Genomic DNA, 17589 nt, shown 5'->3' on the forward strand with positions numbered 1-17589 from the left:
CAACACCCCGCCGAGACTCCATTTCTTTCTGATGGTCGCAGGACTATTGAAGAGCTAAATTTCCGGGGGACAGGGATATGGCCTCAAATGAATCTGGGGGAACAGCACAAGATTCAAAAAGATACCGTACAGGCCACTGCAGCTCGGCCACTCGCCCCGATATTACCTGAACGCGAGCTACTACTGGACAATCCAAAACATCGCTGCAAGGAAACGAAGAAGGAGTGTAAACATATGTTACAGGCGCGGCGACAAAGAGAGAGAGAGAGAGAGAACGAAAAGAAATCAACAAGCTCCAGGCACTGAGCTGCCTGCTAAAATCTCGCATCCTCAACAAGGGGTCTCATGCATCTAGTCTTGTTCCAGTAGGAAGGTGCATATGTCGGCTAGCCAGCCTTAGGCCTTGAATACGGCGAATGGAGTCCGAATTACGAAGTGCAAAATGGTACAATCTCATTAATTCCGGAATATTTGGGGGGTACACCTTACAAGTACGGGTCTGAGTTCAGGTACTCTTTGCGGAGCTATCGTTAGGCTCAAGGCGTAAATATTTCCTTCCTACTGAAGAACAGCTGACCTGGTTCTGCAGGATATCTTGCGACATATCTCGGATCCATCTAGCCACGCGGCGGCAGCAAGGTCAAGAGAGAGAGGGAGAGAAATTATCTCACCCGCAGCTCATCCCACTACCTAGTAGTAGGGCAATACGTGTTTGACTACTGCTACCACCACCGCCACCACATGCATGCTTCGTGCCATCTGGTGGGTATTTGGGGGGCTAACAATACGATCTTCACTTCTTCCGAGTATCATTCCGGGGAGGCTCGGCATCCAATGATGCGACAGCTGGGAAAGCTTCTCCCTGCTGTTACCACACCAAGAGAGCGACCAAGATAAGCAACAGCCGGAAACGGGAATCTAAAGCGCAGTGCCCCTAGCGGCCATGTCACTATTCCGTAGTCGGCAAGGAAACCAGACGGAAATTTTCTGACAAGCGTCTATTAGTATTTCATCACATCTCATCGATGTGGGTGGGGGGTTATAGAAGGGGCTGTGTGGCCCCCGTCCGTCGAGTCCACCGTGACATTCTCCTACATTGTTCAATCTTACATACATGCGACGAACGAACCTGTGCCAAGTACATGTACAAACTTGGCGTGGTGTACCTATACCATGTGTTCGGCGTTTTTTTTTTTTGGTCCTGGACCCTTTCGGCTCATGTACCAAGCTCGCCCTTGATTTTTTCGCGAGTCGTCGATATGATCAACGCTGACAATCTCGCTAGTGACGCTTGAACTGCGTGCCGGGGATTCCACTTCATACGAGGACATCACTGCGCATGCGTCACAGTCGGAGCTTAGCCATTCAATCGGAACAAAATATCAAAGTCCTCCCTTACTTCTCTTGGCATCCACACTTCTTTACAGAACACCCCAACCCCTACCAGTAGTACTGCTACAAGTGCCACACCGATGTGACTGGGGTGGATGAATTGACACGGACATTCCACGCTGGAAGGGTCTGGACTGTGCCGTTAGGATTTCGGATGTGTGACGGCCGTCAACACTAGGACAGTGCAAGTGGAATAGTCTGTCCTTTTTCACACCAAGATCCGACTACACATGGAGGACGAGTGCCAAGCGGGAATGGGAGTTTTGCCTCGTTCAGGAATTACGGAATAATCACATCCTTTATTTGGATACGGAGATACGCATATTGTCGCCACGAGATAGGTGGATACATCGCGAGCTCAACCCTCCTCAGTTGTTTCGACTCTACAGTATGTACGCACAGGCGGTAAGTTCCGAACGCTCCGCGAAAAGTCGACCGCGTGTTTGGAGCCGTGAATACAATCAGTATAGCAATAACGCAGTCTCCTTCTCAAATGGTTATATTCTGCTGCATCTGCCTTGGAATCAACCTCTTTCGCCAGGGTCACCACCTCCCAAGATAGCCCCTTGTTGACAGAAGTTTTCTTGTAAAAGGCCGGGGCCCTTTTTCATTGCTTCTGCTGCTGTTCTTTGCTGCGAACCGGCATCCCTGCAGCACTTTGAGACTCCAGATATTGAGCATCCTCATACTCCTCATACGAGTGTAGAATCGGATTCCCGTCGGGCTAGTCCCAACAATGTCTCGCCTCTGGATTTGCAGCCTAAAGCTCCCCGCTCAAATCACCGAGATGGCCCTGTTTCACTCATCATCTCGTGCTTAAAACTACGATGCCGAGCTCTTGTTGAGCTGGCTGGTCGGCTCTTGGCCGGCCATATCCCTGTAAGAGGGTGGCAACATGAGTATTTCCGACACGAAAGCAATGAGCTGCATTTTGGCGCCAGCCAAGATGATGATCGATATGAAATTCAAACATCGTCTCGAGACTTTGGCTCCGCGTGCACCGTATATGCATACAACAACGGGGTCACCCCGTGGATGTAGGCCCGGCCTGCCCTCCATTGGATCGAATACCCATTTTTCGGAGCAAAAGGGCATGCAAGGACATCCAAGCGAGCGTGCGAGTGGTCAGGATACGCCGCCGGATAGCTAGCCACCGATGCCACAACCCACCATATGGCGTATTACATGTTGGATGGTGATTCTGGGAGGGAATGATGAGACGTGCCTCGGCGATACATCTAGACGATTTGGCATGGAAGGGTCATGTTTCGAAACATGTGAGAAAGTCAACCTAACTGGTGAAGAAACAAGCAACCCAAGTTGAGTATGAGGGTTGGCCACAGAAGTATGCCCCCATCTCTGTGAGAAGATAAAACCAGGCCCTGTGTCAGGCTAGCTAGCCGGTTTGCTTTGCTTTTCTTTTCCCCCCTATCCATGCCCAGCTGAACACACTACCTACACAGCTGTGCGCACAAACCTCCTCTACATATGCACATTATGCCACCAAGGGAAGTTTGACAACACAGCCGTGCTAGTGTCGTAACTGTGTCTCATCTGAGAGAGTTCAGCTGGGATAGACATGTGGGAGAACCGGTTGAAACCGATACAGCCACCTCGGGCAGCTGATAGAGCCCGGAATCGTAAACTTGCTGATCCTAGCAGAGTCGAGAGGTGTGGACCAGGATGCCCGCCTCCTTGCCTACGTATTGTTCAGCTTGGCTACTGCTGTCTGCTTTCTTTTGCCTTGCCTTTCTTTTTCTTCTTTTCTTTCTTTCTTTCCTGCCTTTATCCCTTGTGTCTCAGTTTGAATCGCTAGACGTGGGAATGTGCCGGTGTCTTACTTTCACGCCACCATGCCCATGTGTTTTTAGCGCTGCAGCACATGGTCTCCCTGAATCCAAGAATTACTCGTACACATGCACGTACTTGCAGCTGCGTAGATACCTGGCCCTCACACACCCCCTCGTGCATTTTGGCCAAGAGAAGATCATTACATCATGAGCTATAGGGAATATACCACTAGCTATGGCAATACATCAGTAGTATCAGCTCGCTTCTTCTAGCGCGGTGATGCAGTGACGGAATCACATGGAGAGCTTGCCTCGAACGATATGTGAGGAGGGAAGACACGCCTATGACGCAGTTGACGCCGGCTGAACACTCCAAGATGCTTGACTGTGAAAACAAATGACATTTATTGTCTTGAATGAGCTCAGCAAGGTATATCAGTGGTCCTAGCACTACTAGTAGTAGCATTGGGGCATCGGTGTGATGCGATTCATCTGAGGGCAAAGTGTCTCAGATCCGATACATTTCAAAATATACCAAGCTCCAACTCCCTTATATACATTATACTGGATTAGGGTTACAATTGGACAAGCGGAATTGACGATGCAAGACACAGGGGGGCCGAAAACCCGGAATGCCAACTGGAAGCAAAAGCCTTTACAGACGGCTCTCAATGCCGGCAAATTGATGGTCCTCAGCCCAGTGGGAATCAGGCCAGACCAGTCGGATCGCATCCCAAATGTGGCTATTCAGTAGTCGAGTTAGTAACACTGCTTTTTCGTTTTTTCCTTCTCTAATGTTTGACGGTGAGGCAAGGTGCGTAACCACAAGACGCTGTCGCATTTATGCAGCCAGCATTGAGATGGGAGAGAATGGAGAGGGGGGGAGGAAGCAAGTAGAAGAAAGCTCACCCAACGTGCAGAATTTCCAAGCCATCCTTGACTTCTTGAGGGAGATCCTTGACATCTTTGCGGTTTTGCGCTGGAAGTAGCACTGTCTTAACCCCCGCTCGGAGGGCACCGATGAGTTTTTCCTTGATACCTCCGACAGCGGTGACCCGGCCGCGGAGGGATATCTCACCCTGTGTTACATGTCACGTCAGCTATACCATTCAGTGTTGGGGGGGTTTTGGAAGGAGGGGAAGGGGGGTGAGTTTTTTGCATGGTATGACATGGAAAATCAAAGCCCGGCGCACTGAAAACGTACCGTCATGGCCATTGTAGGCGGCACTGGCTTGCCAGAGAATAGTGAGATGAGGGCAATGGCCTGGCCGATGCCGCTGCTAGGCCCGTCCTTGGGGATTGCTCCTGAGGGGCAGTGAACGTGAATGCTGCGATCCTTCATGATATCGACGTGGGGTTCCGGGGTGAGGCCCAGCTCAAAGGCATGAGCCTTGACCCATGTGAGAGCAACCTCGACGCTTTCTTTGAGAACATCGCCCAATTTGCCCGTAAGCTGCACCCGTCCATTACCGGGCATGTCGGCAACCTCGATGAAGAGGATGCTGCCGTTGCCGCCGGTGCTGTAGGCCACGAGTCCCGTAACGATACCTGGACGGCTCGTCTTCTCGGCAATTTCTTCCTCAAACTTCTCGATGCCTAGAATGTGCTCGACATCGTCGAGAGTGAGCTGTCGCCGGTATGTCTCGAGGGCGCTGTTGTCTCTCGCCTCAGCGTATTCAACTGCCTTGGCACGACATACAGAGCCAATCTCTCGTTCCAGATTGCGAACCCCTGACTCACGGGTGTACGACTCAATAATTTTAGACACCACCTCCTGGCCGAACTCGACTTGGTCGTCAGCCAATCCGTTAGCCCTGAGCTGCTTTGGAATCAGGTGCTGAATGGCAATGTGGCGCTTCTCAAGCGTGGTGTAGCCAGGAAGATAGATCATCTCCATGCGGTCCAACAGAGGGCCAGGGATGGTGTCGAGGCTGTTGGCGGTGGCGATGAAGAGAATCTTGGACAGGTCAACCGGCATGCCAACGTAGTGATCCTGGAAGTTGTGGTTTTGCTCCGGGTCTAGAACCTCGAGCATGGCAGCTGAGGGGTCACCGTGTACGCTTGCCGAGCCAATCTTGTCAATCTCGTCAAGGAGGAAGACGGGATTCGCCACACCGACCTTCCTGAGGCCCTGTACGATGAGGCCTGGCATGGCCGCCACGTACGTTCTCCTGTGTCCGCGGATTTCTGCTTCGTCTCGAACGCCGCCTAAGGAGATGCGGTGGAACTTGCGGCCCAGAGCAGTCGCAACCGACTTGGCCAGGCTTGTCTTTCCTACGCCGGGAGGTCCGATGAGCAACATGATTGGCGACTTGTCGACTGTGCGCTTTGACTTGAGCACCTGGAGCTTGGCAAGCTCCGACTCAGACGCATCACTCTTGGCGATTTCCTCTGAACTGGCGTCTCGACTGTTGCCATCGGTAATGGTTTTTTCAGCAGCAGCAGCAGCAGCAGCAGCAGCAGCATCGGCCTCTGCCTTTCGGATTTGTTCCTCCATATCGTCATTAATGGACTGCTTAAGCCTTAAAACAGCCAAATACTCGATGAGCCTCTTCTTTACCTTGTCCAGGCCGTAGTGGTCGAGATCAAGTTGTTTTCGGGCTTTGGTCAAGGTATCAGGCCCCAGCCGGTCATCTGTAGCTGCTGTCCATGGGATTTCAGATACCGTCTCCAGCCAGTTCCTTGTTACTTGATACTCCTGGTTCATGGGGGGCATCCTCTGCAGCCGTCGAAGCTCCCTGTCCACAGCCTTGGCAGCATCCTGCGGAAGTTTTGAAGCCTGAAGCTTCTTCTTCAGCTCGTCAAGCTCAGACGCCTCTTGGTCTTCGTTTTGGTCATTCCCCCCTGGAGGCGGCAGAAATCCCATGCCTGCCATTGGCGGCATTGTATTCTGTCTTTTGGAGGGGTTCTCATTCAAACGGTCAATGATTTGAACCGGGACCGTTGTGAACGTAGTAATCTTAAAGTTGTTCTTGATGCCACCAACTTGGCGCTCCAAAAGCTCAATGACTTTCGTGAGCCTTACTTTGGCATCCAGAGCCGCTAGGATACCAAGCTTTTCCTCATGGGTGGCGTCCAAGAGGTTGGCCATGAAATCAGCCAGCATACCAGCCTCCTTCAATTCTCTTCGAATGATGAGCATCTCCAACCTTTTTGTGACTGCGGGGGAGAGGGAGGGGCCGTTTGCGCGAGGGAGTAACGACGATATGCGAAGAATTGTGACGAGCTCTCTTGAGCGTAGCTTGAGCAGGCTGAATAAGTCTTGCAGTTGCTTGTCGACGACGTCAACTAATAACAAAGCAAATCAGGGTCAGATAAACGAGCCAAGACGGGGGGGTGGTTTCTTGTGGCAAATACAATGGGAGAGGCATACTTTCGTCTTCATAATATGTGACTTTGGCTTCAAAAAAGGGACGCTCGCGAGTGATGCCGTCTACTCTGACTCTGCTCGAGCCCTCAACACGCAGAGCGAACTCGCCCGACCCGCGGCCGTCGATGCCCACAATCTTGGCCGCGACTCCGAAGCCGAACAAGTCATCCTTTTTCGCAGTGCCCGGATTGACGGAATCGATGCGAGTATTGTCAATGTCCTCGCCATTGGTAATGAGCAGCTGGCCGTCCGGGCCGACCAGCGGGGACGACACCGGGACGCATGCTATGGGGATTGTGTCGATGCGGCCATCCGGGCCCTTTGATGCGGCAAGTTCGTAGACGTGGGCGAGGAGGGCCGGGATGTCGGGCCGGCTGGAGTTGACGGTGATGCGGTAGGCGAGGCCGGGGAGCAGGACAGTTCCGCGAGGGAGAGGAATCAGCGGAAGTGTCGCGGTCAGGGATCTTCCCATTGCGATGCGATGCGATGCGATGCGAAAGCTGGAAAGCCGAAGATGTGATGTGGTGAGGTGAGGAGCGCGGAAACAGAAACAGAAACAGAAACGGGGGCAAAGGCAAAGGCAAAGAGCGCCTGCAGTAAGTAGAGCAAACAGAAGATTGCTAGAAAGGAGAAGGCAAAACAGTGGCCTGGGTATTAACTAACTGATGGTCGTGAAAGGCTTCGAAGATGTGTAGAACGCGGTGGAAACATGAAGCACCAAGCGTCGAATGTTGATGCCAAACCCCGGCTTATGCCATCTAACGCTCCCGTGGTTTTAGTGGTAGCTTTCGAGTCAGTCCGTCTATGCGACCCCGGCTGAAATGTTGCCGAGGCTGAAGATGCAGGGCGCCTATTGGCTGGCAGAGGATGGGAGATGCCGCGCTGCATCTCGTGACAGGTTCGATTGGAAGATGCATCAAAGGTTGAATTGGCGAAAAGAAATGCCAATTTTATTTTATTTTATTTTATTTCATTTTATTTCATTTCTTATCAAACTCATCTGTTGAATGTGGTGTTTGCTGCGGCACGTGTGTGTTATTTAGGCAGGTACTAGGTACATTGATCAAATGTTTGGGCCACATGTAGGCAAGGTTACCCAGGTAGGTAGTACATACAGGTGCTAGGCAATGCGTGTGGCTACATGTACCGAGGGAAATCCCCAAGGAATGGATCCATCCCGTCTTGCGATATGTAATCCCATGATGTCAACTATAGCACGCAGCGTCACAGTCACTGTGCTGCAACCAACAATCTGTATCCTGTATTTCATAGTGCCCAACATCAGGGAAAGAATATAATATAATATTGATGGCTTTTAGATCACTCGCACGGGATCCAAGTGCCATTGATAAGCTCCGGATAGCTGCATGTGGTTGTCACTCACTCAGCTAGCTGCACTTCTAGGTACCTGTATATGCTGTATTGGCTGCACGGGCTCTCTTGCTGAGTCATCCTCCAACTCTACCGCCTACCTGCCTACAGCAGCCCACTTTCTTTTGCCCATTAGCTTGTCGCGGGGCAAAATCCATTAAACCCACGTCGCGCTTCAAACGCGTCGTCCATTTTTTTTTGAGAGAAGCCCAACCAACCATCATCACGTCACTCTCAACATAATGTGTAAGGCGTCCCTCGCTGCTCTGTTCGATTGTTCCATTGCCTGACTAACTCTCCCGCGCAGCTGCATACGGCGGTTACCAAAAGACTAGCTACGGCGCCCAGGGCGGCGATGACTCTGGCGGCTTCTTTGCCGGAGGGGGTTCACAGCAAGGCAGCCAAGGCGGCGGTGGTGGTGGCAAGGTCAGTCCAGTTCGGTTCGGTTCGGTTCAGCCCAGTCGACATTCCCATTCTTCTTCCGCGGCATGAAGCTGACATGTGAGACGGGGGAAACAGTCATACCAAGATGAATCATTACGGCCCTTGACCATCAAGCAGATCCTCGAGGCCGAGGAGCCGTACTCCGGTGCAGACTTCAAAGTGGACGGCGCTCCCATCACCCAAATCACATTCGTCGGCCAGGTCCGCAGCATAAACCCACAACAGACAAATCTGACGATCAAGGTCGACGACGGCACAGGGCAAATCGACGTGAAGAAGTGGATCGACGCGGACAAACAAGGCGACGCAGAGCCCGGCTTCGAGATTGATTCACACATCCGCGTATGGGGTCGTCTCAAGTCGTTCTCCAACAAGCGACACGTTGGAGCCCACGTCATTCGACCAGTAACAGATTTCAACGAGGTCAACTACCATCTACTCGAGGCGACATACGTACATTTGTTCTACACTCGTGGCGCCGCCGGTGGCTCTGGTGCAGGAGCAAACAACGGCGATAGCATGTTTGTTGATGGCGGCGATGGCTACAATGCTGGCGCCGGTGGAGCACAGCCTCCTGCCAAGCTCTCTGGATGCAGTGCCAACGCAAAGAGAGTGTACAACTACTTGAATGATACGCCGGGAGGCAACGACGGAATGCATCTGAGTAACATTACGGCGGGGCTGGGGTTGGCAATGCGGGAGGTGCTCACAGCGGCCGATGAGCTTCTGGGCTCGGGTATCATCTACACAACAGTTGACGACGAGACATGGGCCATTTTAGAATATTAAGGGCAGTTAAACATGCGCAATTCTTGATATATTTTAGTGTACGGTAGAGACAGGGCTTGACCAGTGAGAAACATCTCCCACACAGCTGACAAAAGCAGAAGCAGCAGCAAACTATAATGAGAGTACGACGAATACAAACATTTGAACGAGATTCATCCAGACCTCAAAGTGAGAAGCATTGAAGAAGCAAAGGAACCATCATTCCCTTGTAGCACAACTCTCATAGAATAAAGAGCATTGAAAGGAGAGACAGAGGAAGAAAGAAATTCAAACGTAGCAATCTGGCCTCGTCGCACAGATCCAGTCTTGGAGAGTTGCTAGAGAGGCTACAACAACATTGGAACTTACACTTTAACAGTCTCGATCTGGCTCAGAGTCGGAACAACTTCCTCTGCTCCCTTGACCGCAGGCTTTGCCGCCGGCTCTCGCACCATTATGAAGAGCGGCACGGGCACCGGGCCTCTCTTGAAAGAGATTTCCTTGCGGTACTCGAAGCCGAAGCGCTCGTAGTAGCTGATGTTTTCGCGGGAGCTCGACTCGAGGTACATGGCGCAAGTTTCAGCATCGGCCTGGTTGCTTGTTAGCTTTGTCTGCTCGATTGCTCACTGATCTGCTTCACTTTGATATGTGAGAAGGCAGGTCAGGCAAAAATTCATGTAAATTACCTTGGCAGCCATGTCCATGATGAGCTTCTTGGCATAGCCTTTGCCTCGGGCGCTCGGCTTGGTGCCGATATAAGCAAGGTAATAATACTCGCGATCTCCCATGACCTCGTCCATGGTCTCATGCAGAAGAGGCAGGACATCTTCGTAGTAGCGCTTGCGGCCCTCGGAACCAAGTTGGTAGTAGAGGCGCCACATTCCGCTTCGGAAGATGGTCCACCAGTCGTCCATGTGCATCCCGGGAGGCATCCTGAAATGGACAGAGTCAGTTGGGCCACACGTCTCAGGGTAAAAAGAGAGAAAGATGTGCCAACTCACCACAAGGCCACGGCGTCGTAGTCAGGACCAATGGTCGTGACGACACCGCTATAGCAATGAGCCGAGACCAGATAGGTCATGATGCGGACGTGAAGCTTCCACTTGGTCTCGTCCGAGTAGCGGTCCTCGCCGTCGCCGTCGAGAAGATACATGCTCAGAGCATCGGCGGCAAATGCGTGGGCGAGAGAGACTCCCGCCTGCTCGCACTCGGCCAGACCGATCTTACGGACAGACTTCTCCCAGGCCTGAGGGACGAGGGAGCGGCGACGGTCCACGACGACGACGGGGGAAGCTGTCGTAGCAATGGTATTGATCGCCGTCTTACTTATAACATGCGCCATGCTGGGCTAGCTGTTTGTCCAACTCTTGCTTATCTTGTCTTTTAATTTCGAGTTCTTTTTGACTCCTTCACTCGATAATACTGCCTGTATAAGTGGGAAACGCAAAAAGAGGCGCCCGGTTTAGTGATTGATTCTGGTGGGCTCCATATGAACACTCACGTATAATATTCTGAGCACTATCGCCTGTATGAACTCTTGAGAGCTGGGATCTCGAAACGGGCATAAACCTGGAGGGGTGCTGCAGGCAATTGAGGCAGTCGCGTAGGTCAACCGACATCAATGTGGTGTTTAAGGCCTCAGGACCGTTTAGTTGGGAAATTGGAGTAGTATATAGGAACTTTGGAGGGAGAAAGAAGAAGTCGAAACGGTTGGCAAAGATGGATTTGTTTTGTTGCTTTTTGTTTCGTTTCGATTTCAAGTTGGAGAGACGGCGGTGGATCGATATGAATCACCAGTCAAACAATCAATCACTTCACTGACGACGACCCGGAAGGATATCGTCTATGCAGAGGGTGAAGATAGAGACGGAGACCACAATGGGGGAAACGAGACGAGTGTTTGTGAAGGCGGTGATGATGATGATGGCGGGTGGTAACCAATGAAGATGGTTAGAATACGGCAACAAGAGTCAAAAAAATAATAGTTGAGGTAAGCAATGGTTTAAAAACACCCAAAAGAGGGGGATACAAAAAGGATAGCCTCTTTCCCAAGCCCACGGGGTTGAATGACCTAGGCTCAGTTACGAGTCTTTCAGGTTCCCTTTCCCCGTCCGTTTTCCTTTCGCTTCTTTTCCTTGTTGCCTTCTATCCGGCGATAGACAGGACAATGAATAGAGTCGACGTGAGAACGTACTATCGTGGGAAATTGGTATAGATGATTTTACCAGATCAGAATAGACAAAAGGCGAGGTGGAGAAAAAGGAAGAAGGGGTTGTCAGTTCAAGATGGGCAAGATTGGGTTCATGTAGTGGCAAGGGAACTGGGGACCCGAGAGAGATCTGACACGGATCTGCACTCCGGCTAATCAATCCTCGTCTTTGCTACAGCTCGTACCACAGATTACATACTACAAGGTCAGACGGAATACGGCGTACAGGGCATCAACACAACAAGACACACATCACACAGCGTGCATGAACACCGGTGGGAATCTGACAAGCGGACGCCGAACGCCACCGAGAGACGGGAGTTTGCCTAACAGAGATAACAGACGCAGACCACTACAGGCAGATAGTGTGGACGGTCCCACGCTTGGCCGGCCGGAGTGTCCGCACAGGAGCAAGAGGTTGATTGAGGGGACCCGCGATTGGGCGGGTGGCCGAGGTCGTGGTCAGATGATGCGCCGCCTCGGCTGGACGGGGGTGGGAAGTCGTGGGATGCTCTCAGCTTGTGTCGTTTGCTCTGTGTCTGAGGTGTTGATGAATGATGGCTTGCGTGGTGCAACGAGCTAATGTACATTGATATGTTTGAAGACTGGCCACGAGGTATCATACACACATACATGTATACAAGTAGTACATGACGATATAGACTAAATATCAATGACATGAACATGTCCATACAAGTACAGGCATCATACAAACTCCAATCTCCTTGAATCATGGATACTAGTAAGACTGTTATCTAGATCCCTTCCCCAACGCCTAACCGCAACAGGCTGCTATCTCGCACTCCCATTGATAGCCCGACTGCGGAGTCGGCCGGCAACAAACTCCAACTTCCACCTTCTGCTCCGATACTGCCTCCATCTTGGTTGGTGGGCCCAGCCATTTCCTGGGGGAGCTTTCAGGCGGCTCCAACGCCCATGGCTAGCTGCTGGGGCTTCTCAACTGCTGTAGCGCGCGCAGGGTCGCCGGTTCATCCGCTATGGCTGTAACCGGTGGCGGATTGGGCCTCGTCCCGGCTGATTGCCGTCTGAATAATTGTTAGTGGCGCGAACGGCGGGCGATGATGTGTGCTGATAACATTGATGACACGAAACTATGGATTCGCTCCATCTATCTGGCGGCACGGGATTCAAGATAAAACTTGATGCAAAAATCGGCTTCCATTGATCAATTGAGCGTCCACCGAAATCATCATTATGTAAAGCGGACTGCGGATGCGTGGGGGAAGGTGAGAGTGATACGAGCTGGTTGGCTGCAACGCTGGGCGCCTCCAAAAAACGTGGCATGAGGAGAGAGGGCGATCGGTGAAACTGGGTGCTTCTTATCAAGAGTTTAGGGACTGACCTGTGTCTCTGGGGTTACACAGAGCGGACAGGCGGGTCATGTGAAGAATGACAAGAGATGCTGGAGGGGATTGAGGCTCCGGGTTCATCGTGTTGTTGCACCGACAACTGGAACTAAGGCGTGACCGCATCTCACGAGGACCAGCTACGTCGTGCATAACACGATAGCCAAGCGGCTGCGTGCAATGGAGGGCGTTTCTGTTATTAATAGCGCGGCCAGTTGCGGAAGTTTGCCAAGGTGCGGTTCCAAGGCGATCAGCATGTGAATGGATGGCTTCACTTACATGCACTCCGCATTCTTCATACTCCAAATGCGTGTGCGGAGATGGATGATGCCAGCTGAGCTGAAATTCTGATGGATTGGTCCGCCTATCATCCCTTGCTTTATCAATTCTGCTTCTCTATGTATGCCTAATTTGTGCTGTTTCTGCAGCTCCCAGCAGAGGACAGAAACACCGAGACCGAGAAGATTTCGAACACTCGCGCGTTGAACTACACGCCTGTTCTTTAAGTATCTACTACTATACCTACTACCTAGTAGGTAGTAATTATATTTTCTCTACTATTTCTACTATATCTACATCTCTCTAGTATTTACTACTATATCTACATCTGTCTAGTAACTACTACTATATCTATATCTCTCTAGTAACTACTACTCCATCTATATTCTTATAGTATTTGCTTCTATAGTTATATAGTGAAATTCAGCTGTTGGTTTCTCTTACAAAAGCACCATTTGATAAGCTGGTTGGGTGCTGATATTGCTGAATGATTGCGCTTCTTCATGTTGCTGTCTCGCTTCTTCTCTCCTCCGCTTGGCTCTCCACGTTTCTTTCTGACTTAGCGGTCTTTTCCGCTAACGGATGCTTGAGACTGACATTTCCAATATACCAAACGCTCGAAATCGACAACCACGAGAGTGCCGCCATGTTCATCATATAGTAAGTTGCGCAGCTCTGCATCGCGATGAAGAACTCGTAATTTGTGTATCGCCTTGAATTATCCTTGTAATTGCAGTTGAGGTTGTTGATTTGGTTGGCATAGGCCGCCCACCTCCATCCCTTTGGCGACGAGTGTATAGCCGTGTGATGAAAGTCGTAGCTTGAAGAGCGAGCCACGCAATCCAGACCGGTGCAATGGCGTGCAATCAGCTTCGCGATCGCGGTCTAAAGCAAGTTGCTCTCTTATAAGATGTAGAAACTCAAGCCAGCCAATGCGCTTCTCTCGTGGCATTCAGCGTTAGGACACCTCTCATCTACGTCTTTTCCGAGTGCTAGGCCAAGGAGGCACTGTCGAGAGCAAAGTAGCCGGCTCCCTATATGAGGTTGCGTTGTTTCGTCGTAGCCACCTTTGTACAGGCTCTTCATCGACCGTTTTGCCGGTTCCTGACTTCTCTGCTGCGGCTACATTCCTACCGGTACGAGAAGTCTTTGGAAAAGGCGAAAGAAAGTCTTCGTCTGCCGGGCGTTTTGTCCCAAGATCCGGCTGTCGGTAGCGAGAGAGCGACGGGTCTGAAGAGGAAACCGTTTGAAATCCTCCCAACACTGGGGCTGGTAGGGAGCAATTAGGACATCATTGCGCTTACGGTCCGCGAGTGGAATTTTCGCAAGAACGTCATCGTATTCGACTTCCCAAATACCAAGCTTTTCAGCTTCGTTATGCCAGACGTCCGGTGGTGGTTTTGTGCGTGTGGTTGTTAGAAGAAAGGTGAAGACTTGGGCGACGGCCGTGCGATGGAGCTTTAGGTCACCATTCTCCAGTACGTCCATACTAGGAACGCATACGGAAAAGTATACGATGGAAGGGTCATCGGGAATGCGGAGGAAGACAAAGGCCTCTCCCGTACACACATAGCCGTATTGAAGGCCCTTGTCAATCATATAAGAGAACAGCTGCGTGATAACGGCGGCAGCGAGCCGCCTTGATGTCGAAATAAAATCGTCGCCATTCGTATTGATGACATCGCGTTCTAGCCAAATTTCCGACGAAAGGCCTGTTACTAGCTGGTCGATGCTCAGCTTTTGTGGAGGCATATACTGTATGGCCGCCACGGGAACCTGGGCGCCGTCTGAGGTCTTGAAAACTAGACACTCATCGGCCTTGTTGCCCTTCCCCCTCGACTTGCGCCGCGCTTCAGGCTTGTTGGGCGCTTCTAACCCGACCTCCTCCTCGACATTTGTGTGACTTTCGAATGTCACAGCCCCTTGCAGATTGAGGCTGCTTTGTAGCCGCGGATTCTCGCATGCTCGCTCGAACAAGATTTCAACGGCATCCTCAACAGCTGCCCGCTCGAAATTGCGTAGACCAAACTCGCTTCTGATTGGCTTGATGCGAGATTTCACGTAGTCTATTTGATGTTCCGATGGAAATTGTGGCTGAGAGTGAAAGAAATTGGCAGTCGATAGACCATTCCAGATCCATTCTTGCGTTGCCGCGAAGCCATTCCAAGGAACAATCCTGCGAGGGAAGATGTACCCAGCTAGTGTTGCCTCCGTTGAGATTGTGGTGTTAAAGGGCGAGGCCACCACTTGCATAGAGAGATGAAGAGAGTGGCAGGTTTCGATAAATTCCCGTAAAGTCTTGGGCTCAGCCCCTTGAAGCCTGCGTTGCTCCTCTTGAAGCTGACGCTCCTCCTCCTGAAGCTGACGCTCCTCCTCTTGAAGCACAAACTGAAATTGACGCTCCTCTTCCTGCAGATAACGTTCTGTCTCCTGAAGCCGGCGCTGCTCCTTCTCAAGTTGGCGCTCCTCCTCCTGGACCTGACGATGAAGCTCTAAAAATTCATCCAACGAGGTGATTTCATCCAATGAGGTGATTTCATCCATTGTGGTGATTTCATCCATTGTGGTAGATTGGACGCGAAGACTGCCGTGGTGGATGATGACGCCTTGGAGGCTGTAGTATCGGTAGTAGCCGTAGTAGAGATGGTAGCCGTGGTAGAGATGGTAGCCGTAGTAGAGATGGTATCGATACACAAAGAGACGATCCAGCCAAATCAATGAAGCAGAAGGACAGCCAGCCAAGCGATCACGCTCAGAATCTCGAGCCAGCCGTGTCGAAAGAATGCCGCCGACTAGGGTACTTGATATTGAAGAATTGCCGTTCGAGACTTTGAACCTATGGACGGCCAATGTACGAGGCCAGTTCGCAGGCAGTCCCTTGTTGGTGATATACAATGAGAGGCATGCAGTCGTTGGGTTCTTGAGCACAAACGTAGGTGCACGTTAGGTACCTATCGGACCTTGAAAACAACTTGGAACTGTGCGAAAATTGCGCCAGGCGCTATAGGTGGTACCTGCCTAGTACATGTACCTTATGAGATAAGCTAGAGGTACGGTTTTTTTTTTTTTTTTTTTTTTTTTTTTTTTTTTGCAGGCATCGAAACAGCTTGACAGCGATTTCAACCTGACAGGCTTCCTGCCAGATTTCTTTCGATCTGCCAGTTTTTTTTTTCCAGGTGACAGGTCTCGCTGTTGTCAGGATTGTTTTTTGGGGGGCTTCAAATCAGCCAGATCATCGTGGCAGCTCCACACACTATGGGGGGGTGTCTGACCGGGGAAATCACTATTACTACGGGGATCTGGCTGATTTTGAAGTCCCCCAAGTAGTTTGCAAGATTGTGTTGATCTACAGCAAAGCTTTCTCTACCTAGTAGCCTGGTTGAATGCGTATCACTTGAAAGATGCTACAGCTTGTGTACTAGCAACGTGACGGTCCTTGTGGCGGGAGTTCCAGCGTGCTTGTATGAATTTTGCAGCACGCCTTTCAAATCCCATGTCAGAAAACGCCCCTCCACGCATAGATGATAGACAGCCGCAGGGTCTTCGAGTATGCCCATGCGCCGATGCAAGTCTGGACGCCGGGACAGAAAGGAATCATCCGTACGGACCAACCGTATACCGGTCAACTGCTGGTGACCGAAGACGCAACTGTCGCACTGGCTGGTAACAGCCGTGATGACGACGTTACATACATCAGTAGGTGGTGATGCTGAGCAATGAGGATGGCTTGCCTCAAAGCCTTCCACAGTACCCAGTCTGTACTCACTCTGTCTTTCCGCTCGGAGCATCACATCGCTCCAGGTCGGGTCGGGTCACGTCAGCGTCCGCCATCAAGCAAACGAGCTGCTTGCTTGGAATCGTACTGGGTACATGGAGGGCTAGTCGATGATCTCGATTTTGGGTGTGATTGAGGCCGTCCAGAAGTCTTTACTACCTCTACGGGTACGAACTCCTGAGGGCGTAGAAGAAGGAGAAGGCGTCGTCGTCAAACGTCCTTCCATGCATAGGTATCAAGGTAGGTAGTGATGCTGAGCAGTGAGGATGGCTGCCCTCACCCTGTCCTTCCGCTCGGAGCATCACATCATCACATCGCTCCAGGTCAGGTCGGGCCAGGTTCAAGGTCCGGCATCGAGCAGACGAGGAGCTTGCTTGGGTTCGTACTTGGTACATGAAGGGCTAGTCAATGATCTTGATTTTGGGTGTGATTGAAGCCATCCAGAAGTCTTTACTACCTCTAGGTACGAACTCCTGAGGGCGTAGAAGAAGAAGGCGTCATCGTCATCTGCTGCTGGATCGTGCCACTCCTGAGAACGCGAGAGAAGAAGAAGAAGGCGTCGTCGTCATCTGCTGGGTTGGATCGTGCCTTCTGCTTGCCATTGGCCACGAGAGGGTTACCATATGAGCGACGACGGTATACCTTGCTTGGGTTCGTACTTGGTACATGGAGGGCTAGTCGACGGTCTTCATCTAAGGTGTGATTGAGGCTGTCCAGAAGTCTTTGCTACCTCAGGTACGAACCCACGAGAGCGTAGAGCAGAAGGAGGCGTCATGGTCGTCTGCTGGGTTGGATCGTGCATTCCAGTCGCAACCTGGCTGCCA

At 51.3% G+C, this 17589-nt stretch overlaps 4 protein-coding genes across 4 annotated transcripts; 1 reads left to right on the forward strand and 3 right to left on the reverse strand.

The window, feature by feature from the left end:
* Positions 1–3837: 3837 nt before the first annotated feature.
* Triagg1_7179 (uncharacterized protein) lies at positions 3838–7024 on the reverse strand (the record flags this gene model as incomplete). The annotated part of the gene is made up of 4 exons (XM_062901886.1): positions 3838–3925; positions 4092–4261; positions 4387–6470; positions 6556–7024. The coding sequence occupies 4 exons, from the start codon at positions 7022–7024 to the stop codon at positions 3838–3840; spliced, it is 2811 nt and encodes a 936-aa protein (XP_062753755.1).
* A 1141-nt stretch (positions 7025–8165) lies between these two features.
* Positions 8166–9156, forward strand: Triagg1_7180 (uncharacterized protein; the record flags this gene model as incomplete). Its single annotated transcript, XM_062901887.1, has 3 exons — positions 8166–8169; positions 8231–8349; positions 8443–9156. 3 exons carry the CDS (start codon positions 8166–8168, stop codon positions 9154–9156), a joined length of 837 nt encoding a protein of 278 aa, XP_062753756.1.
* Positions 9157–9500: 344 nt separating this feature from the next.
* Positions 9501–10477, reverse strand: Triagg1_7181 (uncharacterized protein; the record flags this gene model as incomplete). The annotated part of the gene is made up of 3 exons (XM_062901888.1): positions 9501–9725; positions 9822–10068; positions 10137–10477. 3 exons carry the CDS (start codon positions 10475–10477, stop codon positions 9501–9503), a joined length of 813 nt encoding a protein of 270 aa, XP_062753757.1.
* A 3635-nt stretch (positions 10478–14112) lies between these two features.
* Triagg1_7182 (uncharacterized protein) lies at positions 14113–15552 on the reverse strand (the record flags this gene model as incomplete). Its single annotated transcript, XM_062901889.1, has 1 exon — positions 14113–15552. One exon carries the CDS (start codon positions 15550–15552, stop codon positions 14113–14115), a length of 1440 nt encoding a protein of 479 aa, XP_062753758.1.
* Positions 15553–17589: the final 2037 nt, after the last annotated feature.

This window comes from Trichoderma aggressivum (assembly GCF_033847375.1).
Source record: "Trichoderma aggressivum f. europaeum strain CBS 100526 chromosome Unknown scaffold_031, whole genome shotgun sequence".
Taxonomy (NCBI): Eukaryota; Fungi; Ascomycota; class Sordariomycetes; order Hypocreales; family Hypocreaceae; genus Trichoderma; species Trichoderma aggressivum.